We start from the raw sequence: 16,508 nt of genomic DNA, 5'->3' as shown, positions 1-16,508 counted from the left end.
TTCAAAAATAAATACATTTATTTTTTTAAAGTAACTCAGCAATTGAAATCTGTTTGGCTAATGGTAACTCAGCGCTGTGCAGATGCTGTTGCAGGTTTTGTCATATTACTTGGTTGTTAGGCCTAATCACTGAGTAATGGTGCATTTTGTTGATTGTTTTTTTCAGAGGAGAAGTAAGCTTTTCGTTATGTGATACACATGCTCTGTAAAGAGCAAATCTGAGATGCATCTTAATTTGAATTTAGCCACCTTCCGAATTAAAATTAGAATGAGTTTATTTGATGTTCATGCTGACTTTACATCAATGCTTTCATTTTCTTTCTGTGTAGGTTTTTCTTCTGTGCTGGATTTTTTCAATTCTGTTGAATGTGTAATTACAACTATGGCAACAAGAGTAGAAATAAATTCCACTTTGGCGTCTTTGACGACAGTACCTGACTTAAAAGAGATCAGAAACGAAGATAAATCACAGCGTGTGTATGTAAGTGTGCTTTCAGATGTAACTAGCAAGAAAAAGGAGTCTTCAGCATCACTAACACTTGAAGAGAAGAACAAATTTGGGAGTACTTCAAGATCTGCAACAATGCCCTCGCTAGGATCCAGGCCAAGACTTTTCCCAAAGCCTTTTTCTAAAGATACATCTTCAGATACTTTTGCTAATGTAAAACCACCTGTTACAGCTTTCAGATCAAGTAGTCTTATTAGAAAGCCCAATGAGGAGACAACATCTGTCAAGGTGTTAGGTGGAAACGTTCCTCCGTTAGTGGATCAAAAAGTAATTGAAAATGAAAGTAAGGCTGGCAGTGAGGTCGTCACAAACATGACATTCTACACTGGTCCCAGTGCAAACACTGTCATTCTTTTTGAGGCACCAGGAGCAGAGCAATCAAAGGGGAGCCTGGCCCAAGAAAAAACGGCTGCTGATGACCGCAGAGTGTTTAGTACTATGCAAACAAGGGAGCTTCAGAGCAATGCCAAGCTGGAGAAACCATTTCAGCCATCTGAGACGTCCAGGAATCCTGAAGGGTCTCTTCCTAGGCAGACATCGGTTTCCTCTAGTATTAGACTGGTCTCTTGGAACTCCCTCAAAACCGGTGCAAAGAAAGATGCTTATGAAGATCATCCAGGGGAGAAAAACAATGATGCAAGTAATATCAACAATAAAGTTGATTTCTCTACTGATTTGCAGCAAAGGCCAAAACATAGACCAGTATCTGCTATTTTTCTGGAATCGTTAAAAGATCAAAAGCATCGTCCTGTGGAAGCTCCTGAGGAAAAGTCTCCTACAGAGAAATCATTGGTCAGAAAACCCAGGCCTTTGTCCATGGACCTGACAGCTAAATTTGAACTTAAAGATCTTTCTTCTTGCAAGAAGACATGCTCATCCCATGAGAGCAAGGAGAATGTGTTTTTAACTTCTTTTACTGACAAGGGCTGTCATGATCCATCTGAAATGGGGCCCAAACCTGAAGAAATGGAATTTAATAAAGGCAGTTCTTCAAAGATAAATTTGAAGTGCAGTAGTCAGGACACTGGCATCCTAAATAATGGAAAATACATATGGGAAACAAAACACAAATCTAAAAGTGAGCAAATTGAGACAAAACCAGGAATAGTCACCAACTTGCATGGTTCTGAAAAATCCTTTGAAACAACTAGTGAAAGCAGAGCTAATAGGGATGGGAAAAAATTCGATCAAAAGGAGTCGAGTGTCTTTCCAGGCAGTGAAAGCCCTGCAGCTTCCTCAGAAAAAGAGAACAGTATCAAAAGAGGCAGTGTTAAAAAACACATCAGTTTGTTTACTTCAGAAAATCCCAATAGCTCAATAGATACAGAGCCTCTCCCTTCAGCTGCTGAGAGGGAAAACAGATGTATGAACATCCAGCAGAGAATCAAAGAACTGACAACAGAAAATACCGATGCTAAGCCAGGGACTCTACGCAGATCTCTTCAGTCACGACCGCTTTCTGCAGACTTGACAAAGATGTAAGTTTCAGAAAAGTCCTATTTAATCATCTTCATCATATTCCATAAAACTTGCTCTATCAGTACGGTACAATGTCTGCACATTTTGGTTCTACTCAGTGTAATTATTCTTTGTAATACTGTTCTCAAATCCCTTTACATCCACCATGCCAAAAAAGAATGTAATGAAATATACACTGACAAAACATGCTGTCAATATTGTAACCTTTGCATGTTACTGTAACAGTACATCTATTAAAACTGCATGCATTTTGAAATCTTGAGGTGTGCCATGTATGCTGTAGGCTTACACATTTGTGAGGAAGCAATGACTGAGATTCCCTCTTTTAACTATGCTGTGTTGATGTCTGTCCTGTTGCCATCACAGTAGTTTTTCTTCAAAATAATTCTGAATTTTATTTCAGTTGACACAGGAGAGACAGAAATGCTTACCGTGTCTCTGACAGTGGTATAGAATACTACATTTTTGGCCAGACTCAAACCTTATTTCAGTATCAGTTAAGGCCTAGAGATCTATGATGTGCATTCTGCCTAACTGTGGCAATGGACTAGGGAAACATCTTGGATTTCAAGGCTTGCTCTACCAATAACATAGAAAGCTCTCTGCTTCCTCTGATGTAAGTCAATCCTGCAACCTGTATTTCTGCAAATTTGCAGTTTTTAGAGCCCTGTTAGTGTAATATGAGATCTGTTAACTTTGACATACCCATACCAACAAAAAATGTTTCTCTGTAGAAAGAGACTTTGGCCAAGATAAAACGTGTTCTTTCAGTGCAAAGTTGGGTAACTGATTATTCCAAATCAGGAGAATTTGTTTTTTTGACATGGATAAGAGCTATGGATGGTACTGCAAAGTGCATAAAGCACAATCTGAGGCCATGCTGCAGTGCCTGGTGCTAGTCTGGATAGCTCATGTTTCGTACACAATGGGAAAGGGGAAAGGAGGGAGGGTTGCTGCTTTGGGTAGTGTGTCAGGGTGTGCTCTGTGTAATGAACACGGCAGGTGTTTGGCTGAAAGGACCTGATTTTTGAACAGTGGAGTAGAGTAATTGTTCAGCAAATCCTAGTGCTTTTGCTGGATGGAAATAAGGGAAATATAACTGAGGCATGAGAATGTTAATAACTTTTCCACTATTTTGCCTCGTCATGCATCTCAATTCTTGCAGTATACAGTAAGCTACATTACTAACAATTTTTTCAGAAGCAATAATCCTTTGGTCTAGTTACAGTAAAACCACTGAATACTGTTGTAACACGAAATAGCAATGTTTCTCCTTTAAGAAATATCATTTATTGGATGATTTTTATTGACAGCAGACTGATGATACATCATCTCATTTGGTAGGAGGAGTGCATTTTAGCTGGAACTAAAAGTCTTTTCTCTTAGGTTTTCAAGTCCGACATCAAGCAGTGAAGTGAAGACTGAGAAACCCGCTGATACCAGAAATGGCTCTGCGAATGAAACTCAAGATCATCAAAAAGTAAGAAAATGGCATCAGCTGACGTAGTTTCCAGTTAGGCTCGCCTTTTGAATGCAGAGAGCACTGTACCTTGTGTCCCATTCTGTCTTTACCAATTGATGACTTTAAAGCGGGCATGGAGAGTATTAAGAATGGCATAATCCTAATAGGTTTATCTGTGTAATTCTATCTTTAGGCACTTGAGGAGACAGGTTGCTAAAGAACGGGAGTATTCTGTCTGTGTTGAGTATTTAAAAAGTTAAACGTGCATGCTGCAGGGAAAATTAACTCCATCCCAGCCAGATCCAGTACAAATGCATGCAATAGTATAGAGTGAAAAGTATTTTGTATGCTATTTCAGTGGGACTTATAACACATGAAAACCTGTAGTGAATAGACTATGGCTGTTGTGGTTCTGTGCAGTGATTATTTTCTCTAAGTGTAGCATTAGCATAGTGAATTTCCACATCCCAGTCACAGTTCCTTGTTATGTGCTGTATGTTTCATGTCAATCTCCTAAGTAACATTTAACTTAGAAGTTTTGACAATAAAGTTCTGTACAGAAAGTTCCATTTGCTGTAAAAGCTGTGATGCTGTTCCTGTTTCCAAGGAACACTTTGGTGTTTCAAAACAATTTCTCTGCTAAGGCTTCGTAGTATCAGAGATTTAATGTTGTTTTGTGGATATCTCTTGTGAGTTCCCATGGCTGTGTTTTTTCTTCTGCTGAGGTTTAAGACAGGAGTAATAAAGAAACTAGCAGCTTGATCAGAAAGTCTCTGTAGATTATTTTTTTTTAATTTTAAATAGGGTAAATTTATTTTAAAAAGAAAATCTTCCATTAATGGTGGAAGTACTGTTTTCAGAATCAGACTATTAAAGTAGGACTAAAACATTCCCTTGCTCTGCCTACAGGAATACAGATCAGATTTAGAATAAGTCATTATTTATAAATTTCTTTCATGTTAATTTTCTGTCATTCTTCAGTTGTGGGATGTGCTTTTTTAAGAGACTCTTAAGTCAATTCCATATTTTATAATTTTTAATTTGAAAAAGGATTGAACCCTTGTAGGATCAGGCAGTGTTTTTTGATCATCTTTATTATTTGTGTGCTGTTTCTTCAGTGAATGTTATTAAGAGAATAACATTGTTTTCTCTTATTAAGAGAAACAGATTTCAGGATGCTAGTTATATTTCTTTCCCTTTAACTCTTTCCTGCCTCATCACACCTAAGCAGCTCCAGTTGTAGTTACTCAGCTCTTCATATCCCTTGCAGTTACTGACTGTATCTCTACTTAGTGAATACCTATATCTGAAAAGACAGTTTCAACAAAATGTAGTAAAAGTACATTTGCTCTCTGCCAGGAATTCAGACTTCCTCTCAAGGTGCCTGTGTCCTGCAGTGCTGTTCTGTGCTTTGCTTCCAGACCCGAATTTCTGTAGGGCTTGCAACATAACTGATTCTGTGGTAGTTGGGGTTATGAACCTTTTAAAGTCTTGTACTAGTTTTGCATGTGTTGTCTTCTCTGGAGTGTGGTGTGGGTATGCTTTTACTGCGGATTAAAATGTCTTGAGAAATCTGAGCTCAGGAACTCGGAATCATGCATGTCTCATGTATTGATGCTTCATACGTTCTTTCATTTCTTGATTTAAAAGTGAAAGTAGAGCATTGAGGTGATTGTAATCTAAATTCAGACTGGAGCTGCACATTGCTGCTTGAATCCCTTGTATCTCAATGAATTTTGTGTTTAGAGAACAGGGATGTGGTTAACTGTGTTGCACAGAGTAGGTGTTACTTTATTTAAAAGATGTATAACAATCTTAACTGTTGCGTTTTTCTTGTTCCAGACTAAGGAGATCACGCTTGCTCATAGCATAGATTTCACCGAGGCACATGCTACTGGAAACCCATGGAAACCCCGGCAGATTTTAAAAATAACAAACAAAACTGATCAGGCAGAGACAAAGGGAAGCTTCCTTGGAGACAGCCAGCATTTTTCTCAGCAAAATGAAAATTCTGTCTCGTTCACAAGCAGCTTTGAAAAAAAATTAAAACCAACCACAGTTATGGAAAAGACCTACATTAAAACTGTCCGAGCCACCATGTTTGACCATAATGTCCAGAGGCACAACGTCGCTGATGATCGTCCTGGAACTGGTCCTCCACTGAAAATGAATAATGAACTCGAAGCAAAGTATGATGTGGTGGGGCATAACAGGAGGTCGTGGATGGGAGAAGCAGAGGAGACCACTAGTGTAAAGAAGGATCATTACAGTCAGTCTGATTCATCAAAGCACATAGCTGACCTAGAAAAAGGTGGAAAACCAGCTTGTTCAAGTGATGGCAAGAAGATCACTCCTGGAATTTTACTAGAAAAACCTTCAGTTGAGAAAAGCGAAAAATCCACTCCAAAAAATGCAGAGGAGTCTTTTGTTTTCCAGAGGATTGAGCCGAGATATGAAGTCTTTCAGATGTGTGGTGAGAGAGCTCTTAGTGAAGCCATTATAATGGCTCCTGAAAAAAAGGCCATGACACTTAGAACTAGAAAATCATCTGTGAAAGAGCAGAGAAATGAAGGGGATGTTTTACACACTGATCAGTCAGCTAGGGTAAAAAGAACAAGTGACTACTTGAAAGAAGGTAACGTTATTTCAGATTCTAAAGATGTAAAAGCTTTTCCAAGCAGGTCTGCTTTTAGAGAACATAACGATTATTTCTCCAGTGAATGCACTTTATCTGAACAGAAAAAAGACTCTGATAAAACTGAAACCGATCCAGTATTAATAGCTGAGAAAATACCTTGTTCTATAAACAAAAGTAAATGCTTGGGAACAAATGAAAAAATAAGCAAGCTACATTCTGAAATTAAAAATGAAAAGAGTGAAGTCTCCTCCATGGATGAAACAGGGAGGTCTGAGATGATCAAACGCTCTTCTGAGCAAAGGAGTTTTAGACGAGGAGGAACAGACTATGAATTTGGAACCAGCTTTGGTCATGAAGTTATTTCAACCAATGTAAATAAGTATGGGGTCCAGTCTTCCTCAGTGCTTTTAAGTGGACAATTCTGTAGGTCTTCCAGTAGCCACAGTCCCGATGTGAAAGAGGAATCTAGAGCCTTTGCTTTAAGGAGAAGTCTGGACTCAAACCGTAAAGAACAAGACTTTAGCTTAGATATTACAGCTCCTGAAAACAGAGAAAAAAGCAAAGTAATAAAAGCAGCGGATCCAGAAGAAAAAGTCAGGAGAACCAGAAGTAGTGTTTCTGACTTGAAGATTTCTGAAAGATGGAGAAGGAGGACCTTGCCTCATGATTCTACCAAGGCAGAAGAAGTTGGCTGGCTCACACCTGAAAATATAAACAAGCTGAGTCGGACAGATCCATTGCACTTGGAAGAAGGTTCAGTTAAAAAGAAAAGTAGCAAAGAACAGATGGAAGGAAATGAGGCAAACAAGACTGTTGTTGGCAGTTCTGATGAGTACTTGAAAAAACAGAGTTCTAGCTCTGAACCAAAGGCAACTTATTTTGCAGTAACTTATCAGATTCCTGGTATCAAAAAAGAGAAAAGCTTTGTGGGTACTCCTAGTGCAAGTGTAACTAGTAAAATTTCTAGCTCGAGTGATGGAGGAGCAATTAATCTGGATCCTGTTTTTTCTGGAAGGTCCAAATCTTCATTACAGCAACCAGATAAAAATACAACAAGTACAAATTGTAGGGAGGAGTCACGAGAAGTGTATGTCAAAAAGGATTGGATCAAAGAGGAAGACAAAGATGATGCTTCTTCCAAAAACAGTGCGTTTGGTAACTTAGATGTATCTGGGAAGGATAACCAAAAGTATTATGAAAAAGGCCTGGATCACTCTAAGGAGAAAATCATCAATGTTGATACTTTGCTTTTAAAACAGGAACTGGGAAGTACAGCTCAAACTGATCTCAAAAGTAGCAGAGGAAAAGTCTCCTCTTATCATGAACTCAGATCCCCTCTGCATTTTGCACAGTTACACAAAGATGGTGAACTAGACACACAGAAGAGCAGTGAAAATAATTATGGTTTATCTGGAAGGAAGGCTGAGGATGGTTACAGATCCACGATTCTTGATATTGATGCCCTTATGGCAGAATATAAAGAAGAATCAGTAAGCAAGAGGGCCGGTAATCTTCAAGACAAGTTCTCTGAAGAGCACAGTTCATTCAGTAGGAACAAAGCAAAGAACAAAAGAAATGTCTCAGATAAGACTACTTTTTATCACTGGAAAGAGTGGAAGGATCAGTATTCTGTTAGTAACAAGCAAGGTGACAGTGCAGAAGAATTCCACAGGCCAGAGAAATTAATTCCAAATGAAAGGAACAAAGAAAAAGTGGATTCCAGTGGCCCAGAGTTTGATAAACAGAAGTCCAAAGACAGAAAGTTCAGCCCCCCGTACTGGGGAAATACAAGCAGCATGTTTTCAGATAAGTTTCTGAATTCTCCTGCGGAGTTCACTGCAAAGAAAACATTCATCATTGATGAAGATCAAGACGTGAACTTAACTTCCAGGAATGAAAGTTCAAAATTTGTAGTTGACAAGGTACAGCCTGTAAGTGCAGTTGTAGACCAGAAGTTGGAAGTTAATTTTGCTTCCAAGCTGTCCTTAAAGACCGATGACGGGCTGTTACAGAAGAGGTTGGTTGTGAAAGAACAGCTCTCAGAGGCATCTCCAGAAGGTGAATGGAGCAAAAACGTAGCAAGAATCTCTATAGCAAAGGACAAAGATGACGCAAATAAGGTGATGTGTGACAATGACTCTTCCAAGGTGAAAAGCAAAACAAAAGATTGGAAGAACTATACCTCTGGTTTAGGAAGTGCACCCCCAGACTTGAGACGATCCTATTCAGAAAAGAGCCACCAAGGAAAAGACAATCTGCTGCTCACGCAAGAAGTAAGGGGAAGAAAGGATCTATACCACTCCAGGCAAAGCTTCCCCTTGGAAAGTGGGGATAATGGGTGGAAAAACAAGCTGTCACCGCAGTCAGAAGCTTTCTTCCATGAGGATAAAAAGGTATTGCCAAATGGTATCTAAGCGTTGCCTGAAACTAAAAATGAAAGCAAGGAGAAGATTTAATTATGTCTCTATATAGCTTCTGAGTGCTAGGTGCGAGCAGATGTGTACTTTTCGATAGATCTAATTTTCTTTTGGGGTATATTTTCATGTAGAATCTGTATTGTACTAGGTTCTCTTTCAAATGCACAAATATTTATGGATATTTCTATGGAGAGCTTGAAAGAGCTTTAAAATGCGTACATGTTTTATTAATGCTTTGAACACTAGGATGTTAAATTGCAAAGCTTTGTTCGAAAAGAAGTAGCTTGGGTTTGTAAGTTGTCAGTGCTGATCTTTTTGGAGTTCTTGTATTCATTTTGCTCTTCTGAGGGGAGCTTTTTTCTTTGAGTTGCCCTCATTTGAAACTTCACTTGCTGGTATTGATGTTGGTGAAATGCAAGTGATTGCCCCTAGCAGTGACAGGCCAATTCTTTTAATTCATAACCTGTTGGATATTGATGGCTATGATGTTCTTCTGTTTTGCAGTTTATTTTGAAAATTTTCTGTTTTCATTCAAAAGGCATTTTATATATGTACGTATGTGTATGCATGTTTTATTAACAATATCTATAACTTTATTTTAACAGGCTTCTAGGAAAGAATGGACCAAGCAGAATTCAGAAAAAGCAGACAGAACAGAGGTTTCTCTGGTTTCTACTCAGAGAAGAAGTCAAAGCTTTTTTCATAAAGACAGAAGGACGGAGAACGTAATGGTATGTTGTTTTGGAGGAGGTTCTTGGGATAGGGGAGACATAAGGAAATCGCAGCTTGGCTTACTCCATTCAGAACTGTTTTCCTTTTTGCAAATAGCTGTGAAGGAAAGTATGTGCCTTCCTAGCAGGAGGAGCAGATGTGGTTCCTGTGAAGTTTCTCTGGTAGAGAATGCATCTACCACACTGGTCTATGCTGTGTCTTCAAACATAAGCATAAACTGTGCAGCCTGTTGATGGTTCTTTCTAAACAAGAATTGTTCATCTTGAACTCCTAAGGCATGGGACTGGATCACAAATGCTTTTTGTTTTTCTCAGCTTAGATAATGAAAATTGCTTATTGTGATCTTTTCTGGAAAACTGCAGATAAAATCATGTCATAATGTGGGAAAATGATGGGTTTAATTTTCTCTGTAGGCAGTAGACAACTAATTATGTGAAGAATCATGGCTGACTTTTTTCTCCAGTAATTTGATTTGTCTCTTTTGTGCATCCTTTGGGGTAAATTCCCTCTTCAGTTGTTAGGCAATATTCTGCTAAGTTGCAGCAGGACTTCCTGATGTTAGCCCACGGGTGCATTTTACATTAGGAGACAGTTGACATTCTATGTCCTGTTGTTCTGAAATACAGAGCAAAGATCTGAACCTTTCAAAAAGTTGCACAAGAAATGAAACATCGGTGTTTTCTATGGAAAATAAAGGATTTGAATAGCATATTGACACCACAGAATTCCATCATTCTGAGAGAGACATTGCTGCTGCCAAAGAAATCCTTCCTTATTGGAAGGACTTTAATTCACTGCAAGTGCTGTGCCTTTTTTTCACCTTGTGCATAGAAATGGTTCTGATATGCTAGAATACCGCAGTTGCTTCAGAGTGCACTCTGATTCTAAATACACATTTGTAGTTTTTGAAAATCCGTCCATCCTGCATCTTTGCAAAATTCTTCTACTGTTATGGAGAGGATGACTGAAAGAGGTCACCGCTCTTACCCGTCCCAAGGTCAAATCTAATTTGTCCTCTTAGTCTGCTAGCACACTCGTGTGGTGACGGGATGTATTGCTCTCTTCAGAGAGCCTCTTTTTGTGATTACTCACGCTCAAGTGTCCGGCATCCTTTGGAATCCAGCAGGCCCCGAGCAAGTTCCTCCCCTGTATTGCTTTGCAAAGCCCAGAAGCGGTTTGTCTGTTGTTCTTCAGTGCAGTGCTAGCAAAAAGAGCACAGTCCTCTGTGTATGGACTGCGGGCAAGCAGGTGGTAGGGAGGAGATTCTAACTGGTGTTTGTGAGGTGGAAACCTCGCCACACGTCTGTGTGTGCCATAGCCCCACGTGAGTAGTGCAGGGACACTGTAGAGCAGAGCTGTTTCTTCTGGCGCTGAGGTTAATAACACCTTTGTGCTCTTCTGGAGAAAATACAGTGGTGTTTGCTGTCTGTGCGTTGCAATGCCTCCCTCTGGTGGAGGAATAGAGTCAGAATCATCTCGGTTGGAAAACACCTTCAACATCATCCAGTCCTATCCTGAGTCCCATCACTGAGCCGTGTCCCTTAGTGCCACATCCACCAATACCCCAGGGACGGGGACGCCACTAAAGCCGCGCTGAGGTTGGGTTTCAGGGAACATGGGATGTCCGGACATACCCCCTGGAGAATGCGAAACCAGTGACACATTTCCTCTCAGTTTGAATGCAATCTGTGTTTTGCTCAGCATGCCTTTCAAATAAGGTTAGAAGCAAGCAACACTGACCTTGTTTTGTGTGAATGATTTCTAGCCTGCCTGTTTAGTTGCAAAGTTACCTGCTTTTTCTTTTGTAGCTGTGCTATGGGACATGTCATGTGTTACTGAAGTCTTCCTTCCTTAAATGTATTCCAGCATAAGATTTTTTCCCCTTTCTGCCCTTTGATACATGCTAATTTGAGTAAAGAAGGAAGTTGGTTCAGGTGTAAAACATTCACCTAACAGGTAATTAAGGAAAAGAATAGAGTTGATTTGAATAAATTACTTTCTTTTTGCATCTCTAAATACAGGAATATTTAAGAGAACAAAACTTTTCCCTGCCTGTTTAAAAATATTTACTGTTTCATCAAGTCAAACACTCAGTTTAGACCTTGTGCTTTGGCCCTGCCCGTGTCTCAGTGTAGACATGAAGCTGTTTTCCTCCAGCTCTTTGCTCTTCAGAGCTGGGACTGGAGCTCTCAGAACGGGCTGTGAGCCTGCTGGATGCCAGAGGGTCTGCAGGGCTGCCTGCCCCAGCCTGTGGTAGGGTGCCTTTCCTTGAGACCTGGGATGTCACTGCCTGTCAAACAAAAGTGCTGTTCGTAGGCTGTTGGAGGTGCTCTGTGCTCCTGCCGAGACCTGCAGCTTCGACGTGTTGTGGTAAGCCACGAGAATTGCAGAAGAGGTTTTCAAGTATTGTCTTTCACAACTTGTTCCGTCTCAGCTGACACAGGTCTCTAATTCTGGTGTTTGGTCACCAACCTCAGTTCCTGATGAGGTCATCAAGACTGATAGGAGTCTCATGAACTAAAAACTGCGGAATTTGTGATGTGGCTCGCCCCTGGATCGAAGGATGTGCTCACCTTCGGTGGGGCTGAGGGAACTGCGCCTTCATCTGGGAACAGAATGGCCAGAAGCTTGGCTTCTTTGGAAGCCTCTGCTTAGGTATCTTGTTTGGTGTTTTTTTTTTTTTTTTTTCTTTTTTTTTTTTCTTTTTTTTCCATGTTTAACTTTGTTTTTTCTTTGAGACAATCTGGTCTCCATAATGGCGTGGTATCAAAACACACTATTTGAGACTGATGTGTGGGTGGGAAAGGATTGGTTTAAGGAAACCATGAGCTAACTTTTAAAACTGTTTTGGAAATGAACTGCAGGGGAGAGAAGATAAATATTTTCTAAACATACACAGATGAATTCATTGCTTGGCTTGTCCCAGCATGGCCACAGCAGGTCTCTCCTGCCCAGTGAAACGCGACCGTTCTCATCTCCTGACTTCCAGTGAGATAAAGCCTCTGATATTACATCTTCACTCTTTCCTGGATGGAAACAGATGTACTAAAAAAAAACCCACACCATCATGTTCAAGTTGTTTTGCTATCCTAAAAACTGAATCAGCCTAGGAAAAAAAAATCAGACGAGCTTGTTGGCTGCAGGAGAGCTCGTAGGTGTGATTAGGGCAGCGGGAGCGCTCCCCATAACGCCCCGAGCCAGTGTTTCCAGCAGGAGGACACGGGGCTGTGGGAAGCAGCTCGGCTGTGTCACCCTGGGGGTCACCAGGGTTCTCCTTGGCCACCTTCTGTCGCTTCCCTTCATTTCTGTGTAAAATAAAGGGCAGAGCTCAAAAAGGAAGAGGCAGTGGGAAGCTCTGCTGTTCCCAGTTGTGCCCTGTTGCGAGCGGTGCCCACGGAGGCCGGTGCTGGTTGTCAGCCTCCTTTGGCCGGGATTTTGCCTTTTTTGGTAGCATTCGCTTCTTGGGAGCATTCCAGCCGTATATAAAAAGACACTTGTTGTGTCTATTGCTTCCTCTTCACCAAAGGCATTTTTATATTAAAAGCAGGAGCTTTTCTTTCATGTCTGCTTTTTTTTTTTTTTTTTTTCTTGTACATTACAGAACAAATAAGGTCAGCTCGCAATCTAGACCACGGCGGTGGCGTTAATAGCGTTTCGTAACCCCAGCCTGCAAAAAACAGAGTGGTTTTAGAAGCTTCTTTTTCCTTCCAGATGAAGGGCTTTTCAGCACGCAGCCCCAAGTGCTATTATTAATTCTAGCCTAACGCGTTAGGGATTAACGAGACGGGCAAACTCCGCGCGGCGAGATGCTAAATAACAAGAGGTTAAGTCACATGCTGCCAGAGCTCAGCTCCTGCTCGTAAGTAGCCACAGCATCTGTTAAAGGCGCAGAGCTCGGCGGGGATGTGGATGCTGATAAACATCGCTCGCTGCCCGTGCTGCCTGTAATTGCCCCGGTGAGCTTTTAACTTCTGCTGGAGGAGGCGAGAGGGGGGAACCGGAGTCTAATGAGGATGGTCTTGTGCTAACTTTGTGCTCTGGAAGAATGGAGTATTACTACTGCCCGCGGTTGTTGAAGTTTTTGCAATATTTGTGGGTAAGTGCACATGCGAGTTGGACGTTTTTAACTGCTTTCAAAAATCCTGAGGTAGTTCATATGTAGAAATGGCGTTTCCGTGCGCTTTCTTCCTGATCTTTCTGATTTTAACATTTATTTGGGGTGAGAGGCTATTTTGTCTAATGCTTGTGTAAACGAGGGGAATGCAGACTGCTTAAATGTCCCTCAGAAAACACTTAATTGCAATTTCATTCTTGTTTATGTCTAAGTTGTAGTTTGCAGACTGCCCGTTTGAGACATCCTTCCCCACTTGTTTAGAAGCGATCCTTGGGCTCTGGAGATGGCTGCTCCCAAAGGCGTTCCTTCCCCTGCTGCCTGCTGTTTAAGTGAAGCAGCCAGTGCTACTGCCTTTAGAGTGGTCTATCTTTACAATTCCTCACTTATTTTTAATCTGACTCTTTTGGTAGGTTTCCCTTTCTCGGTGTGCGCTTCCTCTTCTAACAACTCTTAGGCTCCGTGTCAATGAAAAGCTTTTTAGTATGCTGCTTTCACCGCTCGCCCACCAGCTGTGCGGGGTTACTGCTGCACGGTGGCTTCTTGTCAGATAGATTCACGTTTGTAAGAGATACATTTCTATTCATAAAAACTTAAATTAAAGTAGTTGGGTCCACTGTAACATGTTTTAATTTCTTCTGTGCTAATCAGGTACCGGTATTTGTTTGTTTGTGGTACTGTCTGCATTGATGCAGTAAACTTTTCGGCTGTAAATTGAGCATGTAACACACACTGACATTTAAACCTTTTTAATGCTAGCTGTTTGCTAGCTCATTGTGAAACTAGCAGAGAGTCGGTTTCCCTCTCTTAGCATTTAATTCTGCAAACCTTGCCATGTACGCGCTTTGATCGGTAGCGAGATTGTCTGCTATAAGTTCTTTGTGGCTGGGAGAGAGATTAGTGCTTGAACTGGGCACTTAATATCTATTTCCAATGGAGACTGTAGTATTGTAAAACATGGAACTCTTTGGAATCTTCCTGATTACTTTTTTTTTATTTTTAATTTGATTAGCTCAATTTTTAGGATGGAAGCTCACTTTTATATGTGGATCTGTCTGATACACCTTGCTGCGTTAGCACTGTCAGCCAGTGGACATTCTTTGTGGTTTGCCAGTGTGAGGAGTCTGAAAGGTCTCTGAGTGCTTTTGCCATCACATGTCTGGTAATTTTCCATGTGGTCAGGGAATAAAAACGTTTTATATTGGTCCAGGAGATCACCAGGAAGCATCTTGTTATTGTGTGGTACTCGTGTGTAACAGGACAGGTTCGGTATGTGTGCTGTGTGGGTGTACACGCTCTCCTAGAGGCCCTCAAGTATTCCTCTGGCATTTTAGTTAGTGCATGCTCTCCTGCTATTGTGCAAGAACCTATTGGAGAACAATTATGACATTCATAAAATATTAAAAAAAAAAAAAAAAACAAAAAAAAACAACACCAACAAAAACCAAAAGAATAATAATAAAAAATAACATTTTTAGGGAAAAGCACAGCAGCCACTTTTTTTGTGTTGGTGTCACAGCTGGAGGATGCTAAGGAGATACTTATCAGTTCTCTCTGTAATCAGGAGTAACTGGAGACGCTGGGGTTAGTTGTCAAGCTTTGTGTTATTTAATCTATCTTAGGGAGCTAAAATGCTTTATTCATTAGTTAGACATGCCTGAAGAAGCTGTAACTTAATTAAAAATATTATAATGAAAATCCATTTCTATAGTTAATGTTTCAAGCTGTTGATAATTCCATCTCCTCAGCCGTGTATTTGTTTCACTCCTACGCAGTGGTGCAGTTGTTAGACCCACTCAGTACCAACCATCAGATAATTACTTGCTGTTGCCTCTTCTTAGCTTTAAATAGTATATTGTTGTGATGTGTAGGAAAGTTTTTGAAAGAACAGCTTCGTAGTGTTTTTTTGAGCATGAGGGTGTTTGTGGTCAGCCGAGTACATAGGAAATGATCACTGACCACGAAGTCTGTGTGCTGTGCTCAGGGTGTGCAGTGAGAGCTCTGCTTTTCTGAAAAGTAGCCTTTGTGTCCAGGGCAAAAGGCTTTGTTCAGTAGCTCTCTGTACAGTAATTCAATCTTGAGCTTGCTTTTCAATTAGAGTTGTAATAATCAGGAGAAAAGCAAGCTTATCAAACCTGGATCGTTGCAGTGTTAATGAGGCATGCTGCGGGACGGTGAAATACTGCAGCTGTTGATTGGTGCCTTTACTCGTGATCCGTAATGTTCAAACAGGGATTGCTGAAAAGCAGGTTCCTGGGGAAGAGGGAGTGCTGGATTTTTGGTGACAAGAGATGGACCTGCAAAAGTTTGAGAACTATTGCTGCAGCTGTACCAGTTAGCTAAAAATACATAAATGAAAGGAAAGCGAAGTGGTGAGGGAGCCTTGCAGATGGCTACATAAGGCTTTTATGAATCCTTAGCATGGTGGTTTAAGAATCCAGAAGTTCCTGGCTGATGACATAAGAGCCTGGTTTTGGTCAAATGAGCTGATACCTCTTGGAGAGGGGGAAGAGCAGGACTCTTACTCACCAAACTCTGTGGTGGTCTCTAGATCAGCAGTGGAGGTTCAGGGACTGAGTCATAGCTCTCGGTATTCACCACATCATCATTTCCTTCCCTGCTCTGTCGTGTAAGTTCCTCCTAGCTCTGATCTGTTCATCATCCTTAATTGGCTGATTATTGTAATTATGCATTCAAGTGCCAGTCATTCAGTGACCTGTGCTATTACATTTGAGTGTTTTCCAGGGTACATTGGGTATCCACCATCCCTTTTACAGCTGGCAAGGAGCTTTGCTGCAGCTGATATGAGACATCTTTAGGTCTGGCTTGCATAAGAAATCCTTTAAGAGCTGCTCAGCAGTCTGCCCAGCTGCTCGCATCGGTCAGGCCTGGCAGTGCATGAGGTATGCAGCCACAGCGCCGAGGCTTCCTGTGCCTTTGTAATGCCCTCGGTCCAGGAACGAGTGTTTTTGGGTTGCTTGTGGGCCCGGCCACTGGGGAGTGCTCCTGGTGGCTTCTGTTCCTGTCTGTAGCCATCTCAGAGTTATGAGCAATTCTTGCTCTGCCCCAGGGTTTTGTTTTTTTTTTTTTTTTGGTGGGCTGTTGCAATTTCATGATGTAATGTCTTTTTAATATATCTGAGGCTACTGCAGGAGCACACT

The 16,508-nt window shown here is 41.0% G+C and overlaps 1 protein-coding gene across 2 annotated transcripts in view; it reads left to right on the top strand.

The window, feature by feature from the left end:
• KIAA1671 overlaps positions 1 to 16,508 on the top strand; it is a 70,175-nt gene that overhangs the window by 18,239 nt on the left and 35,428 nt on the right. For both annotated transcript variants that reach the window (XM_082773787.1, XM_082773788.1), the window contains exons 3-6: positions 330 to 1,986; positions 3,374 to 3,467; positions 5,292 to 8,480; positions 9,110 to 9,235. In XM_082773787.1, the coding sequence (XP_082629913.1) occupies positions 383 to 1,986; positions 3,374 to 3,467; positions 5,292 to 8,480; positions 9,110 to 9,235 (5,013 nt within the window). In that variant the 5' untranslated portion in view covers positions 330 to 382. The remainder of the gene's footprint in view (positions 1 to 329; positions 1,987 to 3,373; positions 3,468 to 5,291; positions 8,481 to 9,109; positions 9,236 to 16,508) is intronic.

Source organism: Aythya marila (assembly GCF_965140915.1).
Source record: "Aythya marila genome assembly, chromosome: 17".
Lineage (NCBI taxonomy): Eukaryota > Metazoa > Chordata > Aves > Anseriformes > Anatidae > Aythya > Aythya marila.
This window is presented reverse-complemented; position numbering and strand designations above follow the sequence as displayed.